The sequence below is a fragment of the Numenius arquata genome, chromosome 5, assembly GCF_964106895.1.
Source record: "Numenius arquata chromosome 5, bNumArq3.hap1.1, whole genome shotgun sequence".
NCBI lineage: Eukaryota > Metazoa > Chordata > Aves > Charadriiformes > Scolopacidae > Numenius > Numenius arquata.
In genome coordinates this window covers 45,240,077-45,262,487 of record NC_133580.1, presented here as the reverse complement: position 1 = coordinate 45,262,487, position 22,411 = coordinate 45,240,077, and the positions used below count along the sequence as shown (strand labels likewise).

The following is a 22,411-nucleotide window of genomic DNA, read 5'->3' as shown; positions in this document are numbered from 1 at the left end:
CACCAACCTCCCGGCTCCCACCGCAGGGCCGGCATCCCCTTCTGCAGCAGGGCAGACCCAGAGCCGGTCGGAGTCTGGCATTCCCAGCCTCTTTGGGATGCAGACTGGAGGCAGCTGTGCAGGGCTCGCACCCCCTTCCCAGCCCGTACCCTGCCTGTACCCTGCACAGCTGGGAGGGGATGGAGACAGGTACCCTTCGCCATGGGTCTGCTGTGGGCACAGTGATGTAGGGGGCTGAGACATGGAGATGCTGGCTGTGCCCCTGAGAAAGTCGGCTGGCTTTATGTGGGACAGTGGGGGTGATTTTGGGGGTCACCTCTGGGGTATGCTGAGGGACACGGCAGTCACCCTCGGGTGTTTCTGGAGTGCAGGGGTCCTGTGGGGGGCATCTCAAGGAGCCTGGTAAGTCACACTTGGTTTCTTGGGTGCTTGGTGGCTCTTTGGGGTCACTCCAAGGTGTCTGAGGGTCTCATTGGTGGCCAGTGTGGGGGGATCCTGGGGGTGCAGGGGACCCAAACAGGGTCACTCTGGCACCAGGGGGTCATGCTGGGCATGCAGGAGGGCACAAGGGTCTGCCTGGGTCTCAGTAGTGTTTGTGAGGGGCCCGTGGGGGTCTCTGGGAGGAGCCCTGGGAGGTGCCCTGAGGCCTCTCTGGAGTGTCAGGGGGGTACAGAGGGTCCCTCTGGCTTGTCTCCAGAGCTCATCTAGGTTTTTCTGGGGGCCATTTGGGCTCTCTCTCCAAGGCACCTCGCAATGCAGGGGAGGGTCTCTGCAGGGTGTCTCCAGGGATGCAGCAGGGTCTTCTCCAAGGTAACCCTGGGGTCTCTTCAGGGGGTCTCGGGGTGTGCATTGGAGTCTCCTCTGGGTGCTTGTCTCTAGAGCCCATTTGGATTGTCCCCATGGTGTCCCTGGGGCCTGCCTGGGATCTCTGCAGGACATCTCGGGGGATGTAGCAGGATCTCCTCTGGGTGTCCCTCGGGCCTGTTTGGAGTCCCTCCAGGGTGTCTCAGAGGATGCAGTGGGATCTCCTCCAAGATCCCCCTGGGGCCTGCCTGGGGTCTTTGCAGAGTGTCTTGTGGGATATAGTGAGGTTGCTCTGGGGGAGAACCAGGACCTGTTTGCGGTCTCTCCATGGCATCTCAGGGGATGCAGTGGGGTCTCCTCCGGGGTATCCCTGGGGCCTGCCTGGGGTATCTCGGGGCAGGAGGCACTGCGGTCACACCGGCTGTCCCAGGGAGCACTGGGTCTCTCTGGTCCATCCCGTCCCGGATGCCCCCGGGGTGTCCGGTCCCCACCGCCCCCTCCCCTGGCGCGGCCGGTGCGGCGCTGGCCGCGGAGCCCCTCCGCCGGCGCGGGGAGGGACCGCTCCTCCCCGGAATGATGTCAGCCTGCCCGGCCGCGGCCCCCGCCTCCCCCGGCGGCTCCGGCCCTGCCTCCCCGGGGAGGCGGCGGCGGCATGGCCCGGGCCGGCGGGGCGGCGGGGCCGCGGCGGCGGGTGCTGGTGCTGATGGTGCTGGTGGCCGCGGCGGGGCGGCGGGGCCGGGGCGCGGGGCGGCGGCGGGGAGGTGGCCCCCCCGGACCCTCCAGCCCCCCGGGGCCCCCGACGCCCCCCGTCCCCCCCGTCCGCCCGCTCTTGCTGCTGCTGCCGCTGCCGTTGCCGCCGCCGCCGCCGCCGCCGCCCCGCGCCGCGCCCGCCGCCGCCGCCCGCCCGGTAACGAGCCCCCGCCGCCGCCCGCCCCCGCCCCATCCCGGGCCGCGCCTGCCCCCTCCCGCGCCCCTCTCCGGCCTCCTCCTCCCTCCATCCCTCCACTCCTCCTCTCGGCCTCCCTCCATCCCTCCCTCCACTCCTCCTCTGCCTCCCTCCATCCCTCCCTCCAGTCCTCTAAGCCTTCCTCCATCCCTCCCTCCACTCCTCCTCTGCCTTCCTCCATCCCTCCCTCCAGTCTTCTAAGCCTTCCTCCATCCCTCCCTCCACTCCTCCTCTGCCTTCCTCCATCCCTCCCTCCAGTCTTCTAAGCCTTCCTCCATCCCTCCTTTCACTCCTCCTCTGTCTCCTTCCATCCCTCCCTCCATCCCTCTTTCTACTCCTCCTTTGCCTTCCCCATCCCTCCCTCCAGTCCTCTAAGCCTTCCTCCATCCCTCCCTCCACTCCTCCTCTGCTTCCCTCCATCCCTCCCTCCACTCCTCCCCTGCCTTCCCCATCCCTCCCCCCCCTCCGCCCCCCCGCCGCCCCCCGCCCCTTCCCCTCCCGGTCCCCGCACTTGGCTGCTGGTCGCCTCCGTCTCCAACTTCTCCGGCCCTGCCTCCGCCTGCCTCCGCCTCCCGCCTCCCCCGAGCCTCCCCCCAGCTCCCGCCCGGCCACCCGCCGCAGATGCCGCTTCCCCGGCGGCCGGGACGGCAACCCCCGGCACCTGCCCGGCTCTGAGCTCCGCTGCCGGGCTCGGGGCAGGAAAGTTGGGGACGGTCGCTGAGCCCCTGCCATGTTCTCCGTGCAGGAGGCGCTGCCCCGGGGGGGGCTGCCCATGAAGGAAGAGCCGCTGACTGCTGGGCTGCCCTCCGTCCGCTGGCTGCAGGGCACCGGCATCCTGGACGCCAGCACAGCGGCACAGAGGTAAGGGGCTCCGCGGGCATCCCGGTTACTGCAGGCATCCCGGGTCCAGTGGGCATCTTGGGTGCTGTGGGTATGCTGGGCTCTGCAGGCATCTCAGGCTTGTGAGCATCGCAGGTGCTGTGGGCATCCTGGGCACTGCAGGCATCCCGGGCTCCATGGGCATCGCAGGCTCCATGGGTATCCCAGGTGCTGTGGGCATGCCAGTCATCATGAGCATCCCAGGCTCTGCCGGCATCCTGAGCACTGCGGGCTTCCCAAGTGCTGTGGGCATCCCAGGCACCATGGGCATTCTGGGCACTGCGGGCATCCTGGGCACCACAGGCATCCCAGGCACTCTGGGCATCCCAGACATCCCAGGCACCATGAGCATCCCAAGTACCATGGGCTTCACAGGCTTCTTAGGTGCTGTGGGCGTCCTGGGTACTGTGGGCATCTCAGGCATCCCGGACACCACAAACATCCCAGGTACCACAGGCTGCACAGGTATCCTGGCTGCTGTGAGCATCCCGGGTGCTGTGAACATCCCAGGTTCTGTGGGCATCCGGGATGCGACAGGCATCCCGGGTGCCATGGGCACCCCAGGCACACTGGGCACCCCAGGCACCGCATATCCTCAGCACCCTGGGACCCCTGGGCAGCCCTGGATGCCTTGAGCTCCCCAGGTGCCTTGTACCCACCAAGTACTTCAGGCACCCCAGGTGCCCCACACGCCTGGGCTCCTTGGGCCTCCGGGTAACCCTTACCCCTGTGTACCTTGGGTATCCTGGGGGCCCCCACAGACCTCAGCACCCTCGGGTACCTGGGTCATCCTAAGCCCCCTGGCACCCTGTGCATGCCAGGCTCATTGCCGTGTGTTGGGAGGGCCAATGGGTGCTGACAGCGGAGCAGGAGCTACAAGGGGCTTGTGCTGTGCTGTGCTGTGTGTCTACTGGGGCCAGGACCGGCAACGTGAGCCCTGGCTCTGCTGGGGAAAGCTGCCGAGGGCAACGACAAGGCTGGCAGCAGTACCATCCCCGTCTCCCAGGCAGGGCTGGTGGCACTGGCTAGGGCGCGCGACTGCTGCAGCCGCTCAGGCAGCCGGCACCGCCGGGCTCACCGCACTGCAGCCTGATGCCCACCCATCCCCCAGCTGGCCCCATCCCCTGCCCTCCCTTGGGGGCTCCGTGTGCCCCATCCCCATCTTCTGCCCTCCCCGGGGGGGGTCAGGGCTCCGTGCACCCCATTCTCATCCCCTGCTCTTCCTGGGGAGCTCCGTGCACCCTGGCCCCCGCTCTCTCTCCACCCTGTGCCTGGAGGGGTCCTGGCTGTGGCTGGAGGACACTTTCACTTTCAGCTCCCGCTGCCCCCCAGTGCGCGCCGTGGGGTTTGGGGGGGCAGTAAGGGGGGGCTGTGCTTGGAGCATGTTGGGGCTTTGTCCAGGGGTGACAGACAATGCCGTGGCTCATCGCTGGTGCCCCATGGCACAGGGGGGTGAGGGCACCTGGGTCAGCCTGGGCACTGCCTTCCTGGGGTGCCCTATGCACTCTGCCCAGCCAGGGATAGCACATTTGGGGATCTGGGAGGAGCGGGGGGTGTCTCCCCTCTGCAGAGGGCTCTGGCAGAGTGGGATATCCCCAACACTTCCAGAGCCAAGCCGTTCTGTGGGCTAGGTATTCCAGTTGTGTGCACCGTCCCCAGGCACGGGGTCCCCAGCCACAGTGTCAGCCCTGCTGCCGGCTTTCTGCCAGGGACTGTGACTGCGCCAGAGGCTGTGACCCACAGCTGAAGCTCTGGGGGATCCCTGAGGTCCCTCCCAAAGCCGCCGTGTTTGCAGATACTCCGGGATGCTTGAAAACTGCAGCGTTCCCCTTTCCAGCCCCGGCAAAGCCACCCCAGTCCCGTCCCAGCACAGCCACCACCGGGGAGGGGACAGCCACTGCCACAGCCCAGCCTGGAGCCCCCGGAGAGCAGCTGGATCGAGGGTTCCACCCGGCCCCAGGGACCTGGGGAGGGGGAAGTGCCAGAGCGGGATGAGGCAGTGTCTGAGCTGGGGTACAGGGGGGTGCTGGCCTTCCTGCTGCGCACCCAGAAACTTCCCCGTGCCCCGGAGCACAGCTGCGAGAAAAGGGGGTGAAATCCAGTCCCCTCCTGCCCATCCCCGTCTCTGGCAGCACTGGGTGGAGGGAGGAGGCAGGGGACACACACACAGGGCTGGGACGGCTGCAGGGGCTCCAACAGCGACCCTGCCCAGTGGCAGGGACGTGTCTGCCTGTGTGTCTCTGTGTGCCACCGGGGTCCTGCATGCTATGCGCCCAGTGTGCCAGGATGGGGCTCGCAGACCCTTGCCCACCCCTGCCCCTGCCCAGCCGGGTGCTGGGCAACCTGCAGTGTCCTCCAGGCCCCCCTCTCCTCCCCATCCCAGGGGCGTGTGCCACATGTGCCAGCAGTGACATGTGTGTGGACAGGCTCATGGGATGCTCGTCACCTCCAAACCCAGCCTGCCTCTGCCCTGCATCCTGCACCCCTCTCGGACCCCCAACTGGGGGGGGGCTTGTACAACCACCCTGCAAACACCAGCACCCACAAAGACCCCCCCCACTCCTGTGGGACCCTGTGGCCACCACACCGTCCCCGGGCAATGCCAGCCGTTGCCCCCAGCGTGCCCCGGGGAGGGCAGGGGTGCTGGGGTCTCGGGGCAAGGCAGAGGGGCCAGGGGCCATGGGGTGAGCCCACACGGGGTCTCAGCTTCCCAGGCAGGGTCCAGGAACACCCCTGTGCCCCCCGTTTGGCAGAGCCACCCGGGGAGCCGTGGCTGTGTAATTGCACGGTGCCCCGGGTGCCTGGCGGCTCCGCCAAGGGAAGATGCTGCTTTACTGTAAGAGACATTCGCTGGGCTCCTCTGCTAGGAAATGCTCTGATTGCCTTTAATAATTAATGGCAGCCGGGCTCAGCTCTCGGAGCGCTGGGGTCTCGGCAGTGCTGGGAGCAGAGATGCAGCCATTAAACGGCCGAGCTGGCAGCTCCATCGCCCCCCCTCCCTGATCACTCTAGGGCTGAAGGTTTGGGGGGGCAGAGAGGAGTGGGGGGGCCGGGCAGGTGCTGGCTTGCTGCAGCCACCCTGCCAGCACCATGCCACCTTCCCATCAGCTGGGAGCCCCGTGGCTGGGCTCCAGTGTGGCAGGGCCAGAGATGCTGCTGGGGGGCAGAGAGGTCCCTGTGACGTCAGGGGTCCCCGTCCCTCAGGGAGCTGCCGGCTGGGTACAGGGGAATGGGGGCTTGGTGAGGATGTGGGGTCCTGGTGGGGTCAGCACCCCGTGCTATGGGGCCAGATGCCATGGGGACGGGCCCTGAGAGGAAAGCCATCAGCACCAATTGGAGCTCTTGGGTAGGGAACAAGGGCCACCTATGGGGTGTGTCAGGACATGACCATCAGCAGTGCCCAGGGACACGAGTGTGCACACATCTGTCTGCACACGTGTGCCTGGACACACGTTGGCCATGCACACAGGCACATGTGTGCCAGGCAAGCGCGCCAGGCATGTACACTGGTGTTTGCCGACTGGGGACTTTTCGGCTTCCCAGTGATTAGCTTAACGAGCTTTTTCCTCCATCACAGAGACTTGTCCCCGGAGAGGTGTCCCCAAGGTTTTCAGGGTCTGGGCTTCACACTTGGCCTTGGCTGGTGCCCACGGCTGGGGGCGGGGCTGGGGCTGAGGACAATGCCAGGGGGTAATTAAACCCCTAGGAGCATCATTAAAGGAGGTGAGGGTGCCTGGGGGTCTCTCCCCACCCTGTGCTGGCTCTGCCCTGTGCTCCTGGGTGCTGCTGAGACCGGCCACAGGAGCAGGATGCTGGTAAAAGGGCTGAACCCCATTTTTTTTTTCTTTTTTTTGGACGAGATGCTGGTTGCTGTGACTTGTGTGGGACCCTGGAAGATGTCCCTGTGTCCCCCACGTCCCCATGCAGCCAGCAATGCCCCTGGGTGCAGGGGTCAGCCCTGGGCAGCGCCAGCCTGTGGGAGCAGCTCTGAGAGGAGTGGGGTGGGGGAAAGCAAAACACCCCACAGCTGGAGCAGCCACCCCAGCAGGGTGTAAGCAGGGGGTCCCATGGGGCTGGGGGCTCTGCAGGGCACAGGCAGCCTCTGCAGGGCTCAGGGACCCTCTCTGTCCTCTGGCAGTGGGTGGAGGGGTGTCCCCACCCTAGCCCCCACCCATGTGCCATGTCCCAGCCAGATTGGGTGCCAGTGGGGGTCAGGGTGCTGGGGCTCCTGCTTCTCACCCATGCACTGTATCCCTGTGCCCTGGGGCTTGTCTCCTCAATGGTCCCCCCGGCAGTGTGCTGCAGGAAGAGGGCTGGGTGTGACACCACCACCAAACCCCATGCCATTCCCAGGCCACCCATCAGGTGACAGTCAGGTCCCAGTATGGCCAGGAGTGGTAGCAGAGGGACCCTGCAGCGGGCACCACCCCCAGCCAGCAATCAGTGGGTCACACCTGGCCCCAGCCCATCGCCCCCCAAATTGGGTGGGCTTCCAGGAGCAGGGCTAGGGGTGCTGGAGCAGGCAGAGACCCTCAGTGGGGTACCCCTCTGCATGTTTGTATGTCCTCCCGGCATTTGTACCCCAGTGCTGACCCCTGCCTGGGCCCTGGCTGCCCCCAGAGAAGTGGGGTCCACAGGGCATGGCAGGATCTGGGGAGGTACATCGTCCTGCTCCATACTTGGCGGGGGCTGGAATGTCCATGGGGTCCTGCCACACACTGGGGGGGGGGGGGGGGGGAGGGGCATCTGCAAGGTCTGTGAGGTTCACCACGGGGTGCAGGGAATGTTCCCAGCACAATATCAGAACTAGCTCTGGTAGCTTAAGCCCCTCCAAGGTCTGTGGGGGGGGAGCCAAACACACACACACACCCCCCCCCGTTGCCCAATGTGTTTTTACTCATGAAAGGGGGGGAACTTTTTACATCCGCCTGTTTATCTTGGCCCCCTCGCCTCGCTGGCAGCCGCAATGGGGCTGGTCCGGCTCCTGCGGCCCCCCACACTGACGCCGTGCTGGCTATTGCAGCACCAGTGGTGACACTGGTCAGCAACAGGGACCACACTTGGGGCTGGGGATGAAGTGACTGGGATGAGGACTGGCCGGTGCTGGAGCCGTTGTCCCTGGGCATGACTCTGCCACTCTGCCCTGTGCTGTCTCTGTCCTGTCACCCTGGCTGTCCATGCAGGGACAACAGTAATGGCCCTCGGAACAGTCGGTGCCACAGGCAAACCCAGAGGTGGCTCTGCGGGTCGGCAGCAGGATGCCTCGGGGCTGCGCTCGGCTGCAGAGGGCTCCTGTCCCAGGGTGTAGGCAACATGGCTGAAGAGCTGTTCGGTGTCCCCTGGGATGCTGCTCGCATGTCCTACCCTGTGTCCCTCCCAGCTCCTTGACCCCCACCCTGAACACCCACCCACCCCTGGCTCTGCTGGGGCTCCCCCAGCCACCCTGTGCACATGTGTGTGGGTGAACGCCTATGTGAGCGTGCACACTGATGCACGCGCAGGGGGGTGCACCCTGATGTCCCCACCTATGATGGGGTGCGAGGCCAGTGGCTGAGCCCCTGCAGTGCCCTGAGGGTGATTCCCCACCCCATGGACCAGGGCTGCCTCGAGGACCGACCGTCCCCTCCCTGGGGACCGGGGCTGACTTTGGCTTCGCTTCCCCCAAGGACAAGTCCTGCAAGTGGCAAGGACACCCTGGGCATGGGCATGGGCATGTCCTGGCCACAGGGCAGGATGGGGGACCAGGATGCTCCCTTCATCCTGGTCCACAGCACTCTGGGGTACCAGGGGACATCGCCACCTCCCATGGGGGAGTTCAGCAGCTCCCACTGAGTCCTTCCCCTGGTGTTGGGGTGGCCCCGGGGAGGGGGTGCTGGCGGTCGCGGCAGCCACCCTGTGCTTAACCCCCCTCCTCCTCCTGTTGGCAGCGGGGTGGGCCTGGCACGAGCCCACTTTGAGAAGCAGCCCCCCTCCAACCTGCGGAAATCCAACTTCTTCCACTTCGTCCTGGCCATGTACGACCGGCAGGGCCAGCCTGTGGAGATCGAGCGCACCTCCTTCATCGACTTCGTGGAGAAGGAGCGGGTGAGACCCCCTCGGGGCCAAGCCTGTGTTGGGAATGGGGTTGTGGTGGGGATAGTGTCACTCTGCCTGGCCATCCCACTGCTTGTGGAGGGGCACTTGAGCCTGTGTTGCAGAGGCTGAGACCTCTCCCAAACTCATTGCACCTGTGGGGAGCTGCCAGAGCAGCTTGGCAGCCCTGGGCCAGGCTGGGATTGGTGGAGGGCTGCATGGAGAGGGGACAGTGATGTCTCCTGTCCTCCCCCCAGGAGCAGAACGGCGAGAAAACCAACAACGGGATTCACTACCGGCTCCAGCTGCTGTACAGCAACGGTGGGTGCCGGGGCTGGGGGGCTGGGGGGGCGGGCAGGGCTGACTGCTTTCCTCTCGCCACAGGGCTCCGGACTGAGCAGGACCTCTACGTCCGCCTCATTGACTCCATGTCCAAGCAGGTAACACCGGAGGGGGGGATAGCCAAGGTGGGGGCTAACATCCCTGGCCCTGCAGCCACCAACCCCATCATCCCCCGACCCCCCCTGCACGCACATGTACACACATGAGAGTGCCAGGCGGGCACAAGCGCTCCTTGTCTAGCCCTTCTCCTACCCCAGCTGCCATTGGGGTCCTCCACCCTGCCTGGGGTCACCCAGGGAGGGTCTGTAGGTTGGGGACAGGCTGGAGTGGTGGCAGGGGACGAGCAGGGTGCTGGGAGGCGGTGGCACCCCCTTGCGTGCTCTCTTCTCCCCCCCTCAGGCCATCATCTACGAGGGGCAAGACAAGAACCCAGAGATGTGCCGGGTCCTCCTCACCCACGAGATCATGTGCAGGTAGGTGGGGGTCTCAGCGGGTGTCCTGGTTGGGGGGGGGTCTGGCAGCACCAGGGATGCTGGGCTGGGCAGACGGGCAGCGAGCGCTGCCTGCCCCCACTGCCTGCTGCCAGCACGGGGTCCCCCGTGCCCCATTAGCGCCGCTCTTGTTTACCACCCTCGCGCTCGGTGTTTGTGCAAATTAGCGCTCCGTGCCAGCGCAGCTAATTGATCTCCAGGAGCCGTGCTAACGATGCCAGGGCTGGGGTCCCCCCTCCCCGCTGTGCTCCCCGGGGCTGGTACTGCTGTGTTTGTTGGCCGGCGGCAGTACGAGCCCAGCCCTGCCGTGTTCCCTGTGGGTGACGTGGAGCCCCCAAGGGATGGTGCGGGGATGGGTCACCTCTAGTTCAGAGCCTCCCCCCACTCCCCTTGGCTTACCAAGTGTTTCCCAGGACTGGGGTGCACCCTGAGCCCCAGAAAGACCCAAATTGGAGCCCAGCCTCATGATGTGGGACAGCAGCACGGGGTGGGTAAGGGGGATACCTCAGGGGTTCCCTCTCTCCCATGACCCCCCATGCCCTGGCATCACACAGCCGATGTTCCTGTCCTGGGGTCCCCCCCCCAGCCCAGCACCCTGGGCTCTTGTGTGGCATCTGCTTGTCTCCTCTGCACCTCTGCCCCCAACCCTGTCCCACCATGGGGCAGGACCCCCCTGTTCCACAGTGCAGGTCTGGGCAATGGTGGGGGGCACAGGGGTGGGGAATGGGGGTCTGGAGGGTTTTCCCATGGGGGTTGGAGGGTGTAGGGCTGGAGCCAGCCCCCGCCTGGCTCCTCTCATGCCTGCTCCTCTCCCTGGCCATGCCCAGCCGCTGCTGCGACAAGAAGAGCTGTGGGAACCGCAACGAGACCCCCTCTGACCCCGTCATCATTGACAGGTACCGGGGACCCCGGGCGAGGGCACCCCCTTGTGCCTTGCTGGGGCCAAGGGAGGGGGGCAGCAGCGGGTGAGGAGTCCCCAGGGCTGGGGAGTGGGTGCAAGCACTGCCTCGTTAGTGCTAATGAGCTGGGGGAGCAGCATGTGGGGGCCAGGAGGGCACGCATTGCCCCCCGGTCCAGCACGCTGCGGTGGCTGCCGGGCCCTGTGCCGGGCTGCGGTGACAGCCAGCCATGGCAGATGGGGAAAGCACTGTTTGCCGTCAGCACGGCACTTCTGACGCGCATCAAACAAATAAATAATACAGGCCACATCCAGCCACTTCGGCAAGCGACAGGGAACGCGTGGCAGCCCCGCTCCGGCTCTGGGGCCATGTGCCACAGGGACACCCTGGTGCTGCATGGTGTCCCCAGACATGTGCCCACGGCATGGGCCGGGCACGTGCCCCACAGGGAGGGAGGCACCCGTCCTCCCTGTTGGGCTGGGACACATGGCACAGTGCCCATGGGGGGCAGAAAGCCCAGCCGGGCACAGGCAACACCCTCTGGTGTGGGCACGGACACCGTGTCCTCCTGGCACTGGGTCAGGTGTCTGTTTGCAGCCCTGACCCTCTGCCCTCCCTGCACAGCACACATCCCACCTCCCTCCATACACCCATCCTTCCCTCCATCCAGCTCTCCTTCCATCCATCCATCCATCCATCCCTCCCTCCCTCCCTCCCTTCACCTGTCCATTCCTTCCTCCCTTCTTTCTCCTCTCCCTCCTTCTCTCCCTCCCTTCTCCACCCGTTTCACCAGCTCTTGAGCTGTTCCTCCCTCTGTCCTGCAGCATCCCCAGACCCCACAAGTCTATCCCTCTGTCTTTCTGTCCCTCCACCCAGCATGTTGTGTCCCCGTCCCTCTGTTCTCATGCATCACCTGGCATGGTGGCACCTCCCTGGTGATGCCAAGCGAAGCCCAGGCTCTTCAGGGGTGCTGGGGGGTTTAGGGGCCCCAACTGGCTCTGCAGGGCTCAGTCATCTCAGCACTGGGGCCGGGGGGACGTGGTGGGGAGGATGGGGGCTATGCACCCCCCTTGCTTCACCCTGCCTGCAGTTGGGGTCCCTTAGTCCTGGGGTGTCCCTATGAGTGGCTTCTCCCTGTCCCTGAGGTGCAGCAGGATGCCTGGGTCCCTAAGGGTGGGGGGTGGCACACGATCCTGCTCACACCCCCACTGTCCCCGGCCCCCCAGCGTGACACTGGACCTGCTGCAGTAGGTTCCTTACCCCGGCCTCTCCCAGCCCTGCCAGTGCTAGCCAGCTGTGCTGCCCCCCCACCTTCCCCGGCCAGCTGTGGTGATCATGGCCCCCGGAACTCTCAGCACAGTCATGGGATGCAGCCGCCACAGCCTGGCCAAGACAAACCTGCCAGTAACGGCATCCCCGTGTACCCCTGTCCCCTCAGCCTCCTTGTCCCGCAGGTGTCCTGGATGCTGCACCCCATGCTGGTGTTTTTGGGGTGTGCAGGGGGTCCCAGGGTGCCCCGTGACCTCCCTGTGCTGGAGGCTGGGGCTGAGCCCAAGCCTGGATTCCTGTGGGGTGGGGGTTGTTCCCCCCCCAGGGCAAGTTTCCCCTGAGCCCAGCCCAGCCCCCTTCTCCCTTGGGACCCTGCCCCAAAGAGGTGACATCCCCAGTCCCGTCCCTCTTTTGTGCTGAGGGCAGCTGGGGGCTTCCACCATGCCCTGGCGTCCTCCTCCGTCCCCAGGGTCCTCGGGGGTCACCCGGGGCCAGGCAAGTCCCCAGCCCACCGCCCGCTCCCCCTTCAGCCCCCCCCCCCAGCCCCGCTTCCCAGCCCGACGCCCAGCCCCACTGGTTTAGAGAGCCAGATAAGTGCCCTATCAACATGTTAATCAAATTACTTAGGAGCTAAAATTGACGCTTTTCATTAATTATACAAGATTATTCTAATTGCAAATTCAAATTTATGCGCTCAGAACAGAAGGTGTTCGGCAGCAGCGCCGGGAATTTGCATATTAAATGGGGAGCGCTGTGCATTAGGGATGCTAATGCATGCACAGCGCCTGTATTTTTAACTCCCGGGCCCATATGCGCGGCTGCCGCTCGGGGGGGACGAGGCCGACCTGGGGTTCAGGATTAGCCCCCCCTCAGCAGTGCAGAGCCTGGGCTGGGGGACTGGGAGGGGTTGGGGGGGTCGCCCCCCAGCCCCACACAGCCCCTGTCAATCTCCTGGCGGGGGGGGTGTGGAGTTTTCCTGCCGTTTTCCAGCTCCTTCCTTCCCCTGATTACCACCTGCCGGGTGGCGGGTGATGGGGGGACACAGGGGGGGGGGTCCCCCTCTTCCTGCCCTTGCCTAGGAAAACCATCCCCTGTGGGCAGCGTCCTGGCAGCGCTGGTATGGGAGCCCCTCTCTGTGTGCCCCAGCACTGGTCGATGGCAGGAGCCCCTGGAGGGGGACACGGTCTGGAGGTGCCTTCTCTGCTCAGGGGTCCCACAGGGTCCCCAGAGTCCCCTGGGGATAAATAGGCTGCTCCCGCTGCTCCCGTCCCTGTGCCTGCATCACAGGGGGTACCAGGGGTGCCCACGTCCCCAGGTGCCCCATCGTCCCTGGAGGTCCCATTCTCCCCTCCAGCCCCCACCAGCAGCTAACAGGCCATGGGAAACTTCCCCGTGGGCATCTGCATCCCCTCCCCACTCTCCTGTCCCCTACATCCCGCTCCCCAGCCCCACTGCAGCACTCAGGGAGGTACAGGGGGGGCCAAGGCAGGGGGCTGGTGTGGGGTGCTGGGGTGAGATAGGAAAGCAGGGTGCTGGCACAGGATGTCGGGGTAAGGTGCCAGGGTTGGATACTCAGATGAGATGCCAGGACAAGCTGCTGAGAAGTGGGCGCTCTGGGGTGGGGACAGTGGGATAGGGCAGGATGGCACACTGGGATGGGGGCAGGATGACACAGTGGGATGGGACAGGATGGCACACTGGGGGGGCAGGATGGCACATAAGGGTGGGGACAGGATGTGGCAGACTCAGGAGGGGACAGAATGTTACAGTGGGATGGGGTAGGATGGCACATTGGGATGGGTCAGGATAGCACGCTGGGATGGGGACAGGATGGCACAGTGGGATGGGGACAGGATGGCACAGTGGGATGTACCAGCCCCATGCAGTGCCCAGGGCTTGCCAAAGGGTTGCCTGCCTGGGCAGGGCAGAGCCCAAGCACATCAGCAAGGGGGCTGGGAGACAGGTTGCCTCATGCCAGGCCAAAAGAAGGAGATGGCACAGAGAGAAATGGTGGCCTGGCACGGGACAGTGAGCTGAGACAGTGAGGCTAGCTGGCACGCTGCAGTAGCCTGGCATGGTGGGGTGACCTGGCACAGCTTGGGGACTTACCGTGGTGTGGTGACTTGGCATGGCAGTGACCTGGCACTGTGCAGTCACCAGGGCCAGTGCAGTGAGCTGGCACCGGGTAGTGATGTGCCCTGGCAACGTGGGCTGGCACAGCGTGATGGCTGGGCATGGTGCAGAGCAAATATCTCTGTGTGTGTGTGCATTCATGTGCAGGTTGAGCGTGCCCATGTGCATGTGTGTGGCCATGCAGGGTGCCCGCGGCCAGGAACCATGGGGTGTTCCACGGCTGGGGACGGGGACAGCAGATCTCTCACCTTGGTGCCCAAAAGTGCATGGGGTGAGAGTCCCAGTGTGCACCCAGGTCCTAGGCACCACATCTGGCCATGCCCCCAGGTGTGGATCCGTGCTCCCACACGCGTATCCATGCTCCCAGGAGTGTGCCCTGTGGTCCCCACATGTGTGCACCATGGTGGCCTCACGCTCTCCTCCTGTCCCAGCCCCTAGCGTAAGCGCCTCTGCTGCCACTGCTGCTGCTGCCCATTAATTATTGAGGGGCAGAGGCTGATTACGGGGCCATGGACAAGCAGCCTGAATATTTCATCAGGCCAGGACGTGGTGGGAGCAGCACGCCCTCCTGCCCGACCATCTTCCACCCGGGATGCTGCCTGGCACCTGCCGGACCCCTGTGGGCAGGGAGAGGCAGCACCCAGCACAGCCGGGGGGTGTCACGGGACGCCCTGGGGTCCCTGCAGCCGCGCAGTGCGTGTGTGTGTGCACACACACGTGTGTGTTTTTGGCTGTGTGCACCTCTACATGGTGCATGCACACGTGTGTGTCACTGGGGGGTGCACGGGAGACCATGGGGAGCACCCACTGATGTCTCCGGTGAATGGTGTGATGTGCAGGAGGGCTACCTCCACTTGGGGACACCAGGACAGCAGAGACACTCACCTCTGCTTTGCTCCAGCGCCAGTAACCAAGGGATGGGGTGGGAGGAGACATTGCAGGGTCTTTGGGACCCCCACCCCGGTTTGCCAGCACCAACCGCCGGGTTCTTTCCTTCCATCCCAGGTTTTTCCTCAAGTTTTTTCTCAAATGCAACCAAAACTGCCTGAAGAACGCAGGGAACCCCCGGGATATGCGGCGCTTCCAGGTGAGCACCTAGCACCCCCCTCCAAACCCTGCCCCACACACCGGGACTGCAGGAGGGGACAGGGTTGGAGATCTCATATATTTTACAGAGGGGCTGGAGGGGAATTGGGAACTTGATTCCCCAAATGGGACTTAAGTCTCTAATTCCCCTTGAACCCCTTTGCAAACCCCCATTCCCTTCTCCCCCTTTGCAAACTCTTACTTATTTGCAAACCCTAATTCCCCTCCACCCCTTTGCAAGCCCTAACTGGCAAACTCTGATTTCCCTCCATCTCTTCGCAAACCCTAACTCCCCTCGCCCCCTTCGCAGCCCCCAGCTCCCCTCGTCCCCACACACTCCCCCCGTGTCCCCTGCCTGCAACCCAGCTCTCCCCGCAGCAGCTGGAGGTTAGGGAGCAGAGCAGAGTGTGGGGGGGTCCGGCCCGTCCCCCACCCAGCACGGGCGCCTTCATTAGGGCCTCTCGTAAAGATATGATAATTGTGACATTTTTACATGATTAACGACCTATCCAATTTGCATAGCGCCAAGCAGCTCCGGGAGAGCAGCCAAGTCCACGCCGGAGGGGGGGAGCGGGGTGCGGGGGTTGGGGGGGCATGCAGGGTATGGGCTGAGGTGTCCTCTGGGGTCTAGGGTCCCCTGGGCTGGTGACACAGGGGATGGGCTGGGGTTTTGCCTGGGGATCGGGGTCCCCCAGGCTGGTGACTTGGTGACAGGCTGGTGCTGGGTGTCCTGTGGTCCTGCGTGCTGCACGTAGGTATGCATGCACACGCATGCACACATATGCATGCACACGTGCACGCAAGTGCTTGTGCACGCACATACATGTGCAGATGCACACACGCCTCTTGGCACATGCACATATACGCACACCCATGCACACACAGGTGTGCACGGTCAGGCAGGTGCAGATTTGCTCACACGTGTCACCACCAGGGCATGGAGGGTCCAGAGGGCACCCTTGATGGTCCCGGGATGCTGAAGGGAGTGGGGGGACACTGGAGACAAGCAGGGGGCAAGGTGACATACCCCAGGGAGGGCACAGGGGGAATGGTGGCCCTGAGCTGGCTGTCCCGCAGGTTGTCGTGTCGACGACGGTGAATGTGGACGGCCACGTCCTGGCTGTGTCTGACAACATGTTTGTCCACAACAACTCCAAGCACGGGAGACGGGCACGACGCCTCGACCCTTCCGAAGGTGAGTCCCTGCTGGGTGCCCAGCATGCCCACGCACACACACACATGCACACAGAACATGTGCCCATGCACACGTGTGTGCCGTGCCCTGGCACATGTGCACGGCCATGTGAAGGGGCAGACACACATCCATGCCAGTGGGTGCTCCTCCTACCGTGGCATCCTCTGCCCCAGCGGTGCCAGAGCCAGCCCCATGGCCATGTGTGCCCCACGGTGCCAGGGCAGCCCCAGAGACGATGTCCCTATGCTGGGACCCCCATGGGGGACGTGCCTGTGCCCATCTCTGCCACACACCGCTCAGAGGCTGCAGCTCCCCCGGCCCCAGCACCTCCCTGTCGGGCTCCCCAGGCACCCTGGGCAGCCCTGGAGGTGGGCACCCAGCCCCATATTTATGCCTTGTATGTCTGTCCGTCCGCCCAGCACACATACACGGCCTCTCCATCTACCTGCCGTGCACCTGCGTTTTCTGTCTGTCCCTTAGTTCCTCCGTCCGTCTCGCGCGTGCAGGCTGTCCTACCGTCCTGGGTGCCCTCTGTCCGTCCACTGCTCTGTCCATCGGTGCATCTACCACATCTCTCTGTGTCCCTCTGTCCATGGATACGTGCCCCGTCCACCAGTCTGACCTGTTTCCTCTCTGTCCATCTGTCCCATGCATGCTCTTTCCAACTTCTGCCCCAATGTGCTCTCCATCCTCCCTGGTCCATCCCCTGCACATACTCTCCCTCACTGTCCCCATCCCCTCCCCACTGTCCCCATCTGTCCCCCTCAGCCTGGTCACCGCCATCCCACAGCGCCAGCCACCCTGTCCCCCCCATCCCCTGCTCCCACCTGGTGTGTGTCCATGTTCATGCATCTGTGGCCACCCACGTCTGTCCCCTGCCCCTCACCACTGCCTGGTTCTCACTCTCTGCCTCTGCTCTCCCTCTCTGCCTTCTCTCCCCCAGCCTCACGCCCCCGGCCCCGACCCCGGCGCCCCCTGCTCCCGCCCCGCGTGCCCCCACACTCACTGCTGCCCTGTCTCTCCCCTCCCGCCCGAAGCAGCCACCCCCTGCATCAAAGCCATCAGCCCCAGCGAGGGCTGGACCACCGGAGGTGCCACCGTCATCGTCATCGGGGACAACTTCTTCGATGGGCTGCAGGTCGTCTTCGGCACCATGCTGGTGTGGAGCGAGGTAGGGGGGTGCATGGAGGGGTGACAGAGGGCTGGCATGACCTCCCCGGCCACGGGCTGAGCCCTGTCTCACCCTGCAGCTCATCACGCCTCACGCCATCCGGGTGCAGACCCCCCCACGACACATCCCCGGCGTGGTGGAGGTGACACTCTCCTACAAGTCCAAGCAGTTCTGCAAGGGTGCCCCAGGACGCTTTGTCTACACCGGTGAGGGGCGCAGACCCCCGGGGAAGGGACCCTAGACCCGCACGACGGTGCCCAGAGCATCTCTGTGCTCGCTGCCAGCCCCTGGGGACAGCCCTGCCCTGACCTGGGGATCCCCCCAACAGCAGCTCCGCAGCAGGGTTAGGGTGAGGGGATGGGCAGGGTGCAAGGGGACGGGCGTAGGGCAAAGGTTTGGGGCAGGATAGGGTTGGGTCAGGGGGTAGGGGGTAGAGTTAGGGGCAGGGTAGTTTTGTGACTCAGGAGGACCTGCTGGCAGGGACAGGGTTGGATGTACAAATGGAGTGATGCGGTGAGGGCAAAACAGTATTGAAACCCCCAAGGTAGCGATTCCAGGGACCCTGTGTGTGTTGTGTGAGGTGAGCAGGGACATGCACACATGTGTGGGGTGAGCAGGACAGTGTGCAGAGTGTAGGAGAGGATCAGTGCCACCATGGTGGCTGTGTGCCGTGTGCCATAGCATGTTGCCGCTGGCTTGGGCATTCTTCTCACACTGGCTCCATGCCATGCTCCATGTCAGCCCAGCTCCTGCCCCGCTCCCGCACCGTCTGGTCCCCTCAGGACCCCTGCAGTAGGGCTGGGGGCTGCGGCTGACAGACAGGGAGCTGGGAGAGGAAGGGGTGCAGGGGTTGTTGGCACAGGTCAGGAACAGGTGGGACAGCTGAGGTGTCCATGCGGGAGGTGGGGTTCCCCCCCCAGCTCTGCCCCAGCTCAGCCCTGAGCCCCACAGTCCATGCCTCAGTTTCCCTGCGGGGTCAGGGCAGGGGGGGACAGGGTGGTCCCGCACGCAGCAGCCGCTGAGTCCCCCTCTCTCGGCAGCGCTGAATGAGCCCACCATCGACTACGGGTTCCAGCGGCTGCAGAAGGTCATCCCCCGGCACCCCGGGGACCCTGAGCGCCTGCCCAAGGTAGGGCCCCCCTGCCCGGGGCTGGGCGCAGATGCTGTACCGTGTTCCCTGCCATGCTCCGTAACCCCCAGCAGGAACACACCATCACCCATGGGTGCTGGACACCACCTTGCCTAGACCCAGAGGTCTTCCCTGGCAGCGCCAGAGGATCAAGGGACAGGGAGGGGGACACAGAGCCCCTGTGCCACCCCCCTGTGCTGCGTGCAGCCCGCAGGCTGGCCTGGCTCCCTGACCCTCAGCTCCTGCTGTGTGTGTGGGGGTGTCTGTGCTGCTTCCCCTGCCCCAGCAGACCCAAGGGAATGGAGGGCCATGGATGGACACAGGGAGGGACATGGGTGGGTGCAATGGGCCCCATGGGTCCCAGGCCCATGGGTCTGCTGTGGGGTGCTGGGCTGGGGCTCTAGGCATCGCATGGCACTCTGGGCAGGTGCTGGCGTGGGGACGTGTCACTGGCATGGGGATGTGGCAGGGTGATGGGGCATGGTGCCTGCATGTCCCCCATGTGTAGATGGGGTGGGGTGGGGTGGGGGTGCAGCTCCTCCTGAGCCCCATCCCACTCTCTGCCCAGGAGGTCCTGCTGAAGCGGGCAGCTGACCTGGTGGAGGCTCTCTATGGGATGCCGCACAGCAACCAGGTACCACGCCCCCCCATCCCACCAGGCACCCCCAGCCCATCCCACCCTCCTGTCCCCAGCCCCCCACCCCATCCACTCAGTGAGGTCTGCACCCCGAGCCCACAACACTGGAGCGGGGATGCAGGAGCTGGCCCCAGGCTTCCAGCCCCACATCTGCTTCACATCAGGATTCCTTGGGCGCTGAGTCAGCGCTGTGGGCCCCCCCTGGGCCCCCACCTGCAGAGGAAGGGGAGCCGCCGGGTCAGGCTGCGGGACTGGTGCCTCCAAAGCTGCCTTTGTTCCCATGTCCTTCCCAGCCAGCGGCACGAGCTGGGGGGTCTCAGTCTCCCCTGTCCCATGACTGCCTGGCACAGCCCATCCTGTGCCCCGAGGACCACTGGGGCTGCGGGTGCCCTGGAAGGTGACATGGGCTGGGGCGGTCTCAGCCCTCCCTACCCCATCGCTGCCCAGCATAGCCATGGGGTCACTCCAGGCTCTGTATGCCATGGGGTTACACCATCCCCATTTGTGTCATCCCCCCCCCCATCCCAGGATATCATCCTGAAGCGAGCGGCAGACATCGCCGAGGCGCTGTACAGCGTCCCCCGCAACCCCGGCCAGCTCTCCTCGCTGGCTGGCACCCACGGCCCCGCCAGCATGATGGGAGTGAACTCCTTCGGCAGCCAGCTGGCCGTCAACATTGGTGACTCTCCACAGGGCACCGAGCAAGGTGGGCCAGGGGCCGCGCCGGGCAGCAGGAGGGGGTCCCTGCCTGCCCTGTGCCACCCCCGGCCCCTGTCGCCCACAGGTTACTCCCGAAACACGGGCAGTGTCTCACCACGGGGCTACGTGCCCAGCTCCACGCCGCAGCAGAGCAGCTACAGCGGTGCCGCCGGCATCAACGGCTACGGTGGTGGCACCATGGCTGGCCTGGGGGTGCCCGGCTCCCCCAGCTTCCTCAACGGCTCCACTGCCAACTCCCCCTACGCCAGTGAGTCAGTGCCCTGCATCAACCCCAAGGCATCCCCCAAAAGCAGGCAGCATCCCCAAGGCATCCCCAAAGCTCTGCACTAGCCCTGGCCCGTCCCCAAAGCTATTCGGTAGCCCTAGTGTATCCCCAGAACCATGCACCTGCCCCAGGGTGTCCCCAAAGCTGGCTGCAAGGGCAAGGGGGAGCAGGAACACAGTGACCTGAGCTGAGAAAGCCCCGGCCTCAGTCCTGGCCCTTGTAAGCTGGGTCCCGTGCTGCGTCACCAGGGTGTGCTGGCATCCTGCATGGGGAGCGATGCCCTGTTGCCTGCTCTGCCTGGCCTGAGTGGGTCTCTCTCCGCAGTCATGCCTGCCAGCCCTCCGCTCGGTGCCTCCTCCATCACCCTCCCGTCAGGCACCAATGCCTCCACCCCCACTGGGGTCTTCTCCTTCTCGCCCGTCAACATGATCTCAGCGGTGAAGCAGAAAAGCGCCTTCGCCCCCGTGGTGCGGCCACAGACCTCCCCGCCGCCTGCCTGCGCCAGCACCAGCGGCAGCAGCCTGCAAGGTGAGCCCAGTGCAGGCAGGGCTGCCCTCACCTGCCGACCCCAGCCCACCCCCACATCCCCCTTGCCTGACGGAGGGGGGTCCCCATGGCACCATGCCCCCCCTGGTGCCTGCAGGGCAGTTGCCTGCACCCCTGGCTGACTCCACACCTCCCTGCACCCAGGGCATGGCTGGGGCCACACTGCAGGGAGGGGTGCACCATGCCACCCTCACCCCTGTCCCTCCATGCCCACCGATCTCCTGCCTTGGCTCATCCTCTTTTTCCCTCCCCTCCTCCCTCCCCGCCACCCAGATCCGGCTTTTGAGGACTCAGACAAGTTCCACACTCCTGCGCGGCCGCTCCAGGGACTGGCCTATTCCTAAGCACAGTAGGTCCTGGGATGTGCTGGCCACAGAACCCCCATCCTGCTGGGACAGGCAGGGGGAGTGGGGCCAAGGAGGGCAGGGACCCCCTGCCTCGCAGTGCCCACCTCTAACTTTCCCTTGCAGCTGTGCCCGGCCACCTCATGCCACCCATGTGAGCCAGGATGTCTCTGGAGCTGCGACATGGACTGGGACTGATCATGGCTTCGCAGCCCAGCAGTGCCAGCCCCTCCAACCTGCTCCCAGGGGCTCCCGTGAGGATCAGGGCACACAGGGCTCTGGGACCTGCCACCCTGCTGCCCTGCGGCTGCCCCAGACCAGCCCCGTGGAGATCAGCTCCCTCACAGGGGGGTGACCCTGCCCAGGACCACCACCAGAGTGGCCTGGCATGGCTTAGCTCAGTGGGCAGCCCCTCCTGAGGCCAGAGAGGGGCCTTGGGGGGAGCCTCTGGGAACGACCCAAACGCTCTGGGTTTAGCCTCAGAAAGACACTGAGAGACTTGCGGTTGTGTGGGGCAGCGGAAGCCGTGGGCAGGATGCTCAGGAGTAGAAGGGATGGATGCTCCAGGGTGGGAGGGGTGGATGCTCCAGGGCAGGAAGGATGCTGTGGGGAAGGATGGGAGGATGTTCCAGGGCAGGATGGATGCTCTGAGGCAGGAGGGATGGTCCAGGGTGGGATGGATGCTCCAGGGCAGGATGGGGGGGATGTTCCTGGACAGGATGGATGCTTGGGGGTGGGAGGGCTACTCCAGTGGGACCCAGCTTCCCCCCACACTTCCCGGCTCTCTCACCACTGTGGCCAGCACTCTCTCCCCAGATGTGCAGCTCCACATCTGGAGCCGCCCACCTACAGCTCCCTGGTGGCCGAAGCCGGATCTCTGCCTGCATCCGCACCCCCGCGAAGGATCGGGGCCTCAGCGCCACCCGGGTGGGGGGATCTGGGCTGCCCCGGCCCACTGACCTGAGACTCCAGCACAGGGATGGCACAGTTCCCAGCCCCATCAGCTGCCAGGGCTGGCTGCTCCAGGACACAACCGCAGCTCTTTTCTCATTATTATCACTATTATTATTAATATAATATTATTATTATTATTATTTTTAGCAGCAGGCGAGCCAGCAGGCAGGGGCTCTGACAGGGCAGGCAGGAGACCCCCGGCCCTGGGACTGCCTCCCCCCGCCAGGGTTTTCCCTGTCCTCCCAGCCAGGCGGGAGCGGCCGGGAATTGGGAATTTTGTAAATAAAGAAAAAGGGAAAAAAACCCCAACACTCCCCTACCCACCCACATCCCACCTGTGGGAGTGGCCCGTGTCCCCCGCTGTGTCTTGTGCCCCTGTATGCCACAGCAATGGTGACACCACTGTGCCCTTCTCAGTGTCAGCACGTGCTGCCCCTGTGCAGCCCCCGTTGCCCCTCGCTTAGTGCTGGGTCCTCGGCTGATGTCCCCAGCTCCTGCCTGGGGTGACCATGGGGATCCTGGGACCGGG

At 65.0% G+C, this 22,411-nt stretch overlaps 1 protein-coding gene across 11 annotated transcripts; it reads left to right on the top strand.

Moving 5' to 3' along the window:
* The first annotated feature begins 1,456 nt into the window (after positions 1 to 1,456).
* Positions 1,457 to 21,086, top strand: EBF4 (EBF family member 4). Of its 11 annotated transcripts, XM_074147817.1 has the most exons (17): positions 1,457 to 1,711; positions 2,496 to 2,611; positions 8,557 to 8,713; positions 8,959 to 9,022; positions 9,086 to 9,141; positions 9,443 to 9,516; positions 10,362 to 10,430; positions 14,841 to 14,922; positions 15,999 to 16,116; positions 17,154 to 17,287; positions 17,367 to 17,493; positions 18,328 to 18,416; positions 18,985 to 19,050; positions 19,582 to 19,759; positions 19,838 to 20,020; positions 20,363 to 20,566; positions 20,858 to 20,928. In XM_074147817.1, exons 1-17 carry the CDS (start codon positions 1,457 to 1,459, stop codon positions 20,926 to 20,928), a joined length of 2,043 nt encoding a protein of 680 aa, XP_074003918.1. The 11 variants fall into 11 exon arrangements, with proteins under 11 accessions (XP_074003918.1, XP_074003927.1, XP_074003923.1 ...); XM_074147826.1 differs by lacking the exons at positions 1,457 to 1,711; positions 20,858 to 20,928 and adding an exon at positions 21,055 to 21,086 and having other exon boundaries at positions 2,481 to 2,611; positions 17,157 to 17,287; positions 20,474 to 20,566; XM_074147822.1 differs by lacking the exons at positions 1,457 to 1,711; positions 20,858 to 20,928 and adding an exon at positions 21,055 to 21,086 and having other exon boundaries at positions 2,481 to 2,611; positions 17,157 to 17,287.
* Positions 21,087 to 22,411: the final 1,325 nt, after the last annotated feature.

Excerpts from the sequence above, each read along its gene's own strand:
- EBF4 (XM_074147817.1), top strand. The coding sequence starts at position 1,457 with ATGGCCCGGGCCGGCGGGGCGGCGGGGCCGCGGCGGCGGGTGCTGGTG. Across the intron at positions 2,612-8,556 it reads GCCAGCACAGCGGCACAGAG|CGGGGTGGGCCTGGCACGAG; the intron begins GTAAGGGGCTCC and ends TCCTGTTGGCAG. Across the intron at positions 9,142-9,442 it reads TTGACTCCATGTCCAAGCAG|GCCATCATCTACGAGGGGCA; the intron begins GTAACACCGGAG and ends TCCCCCCCTCAG.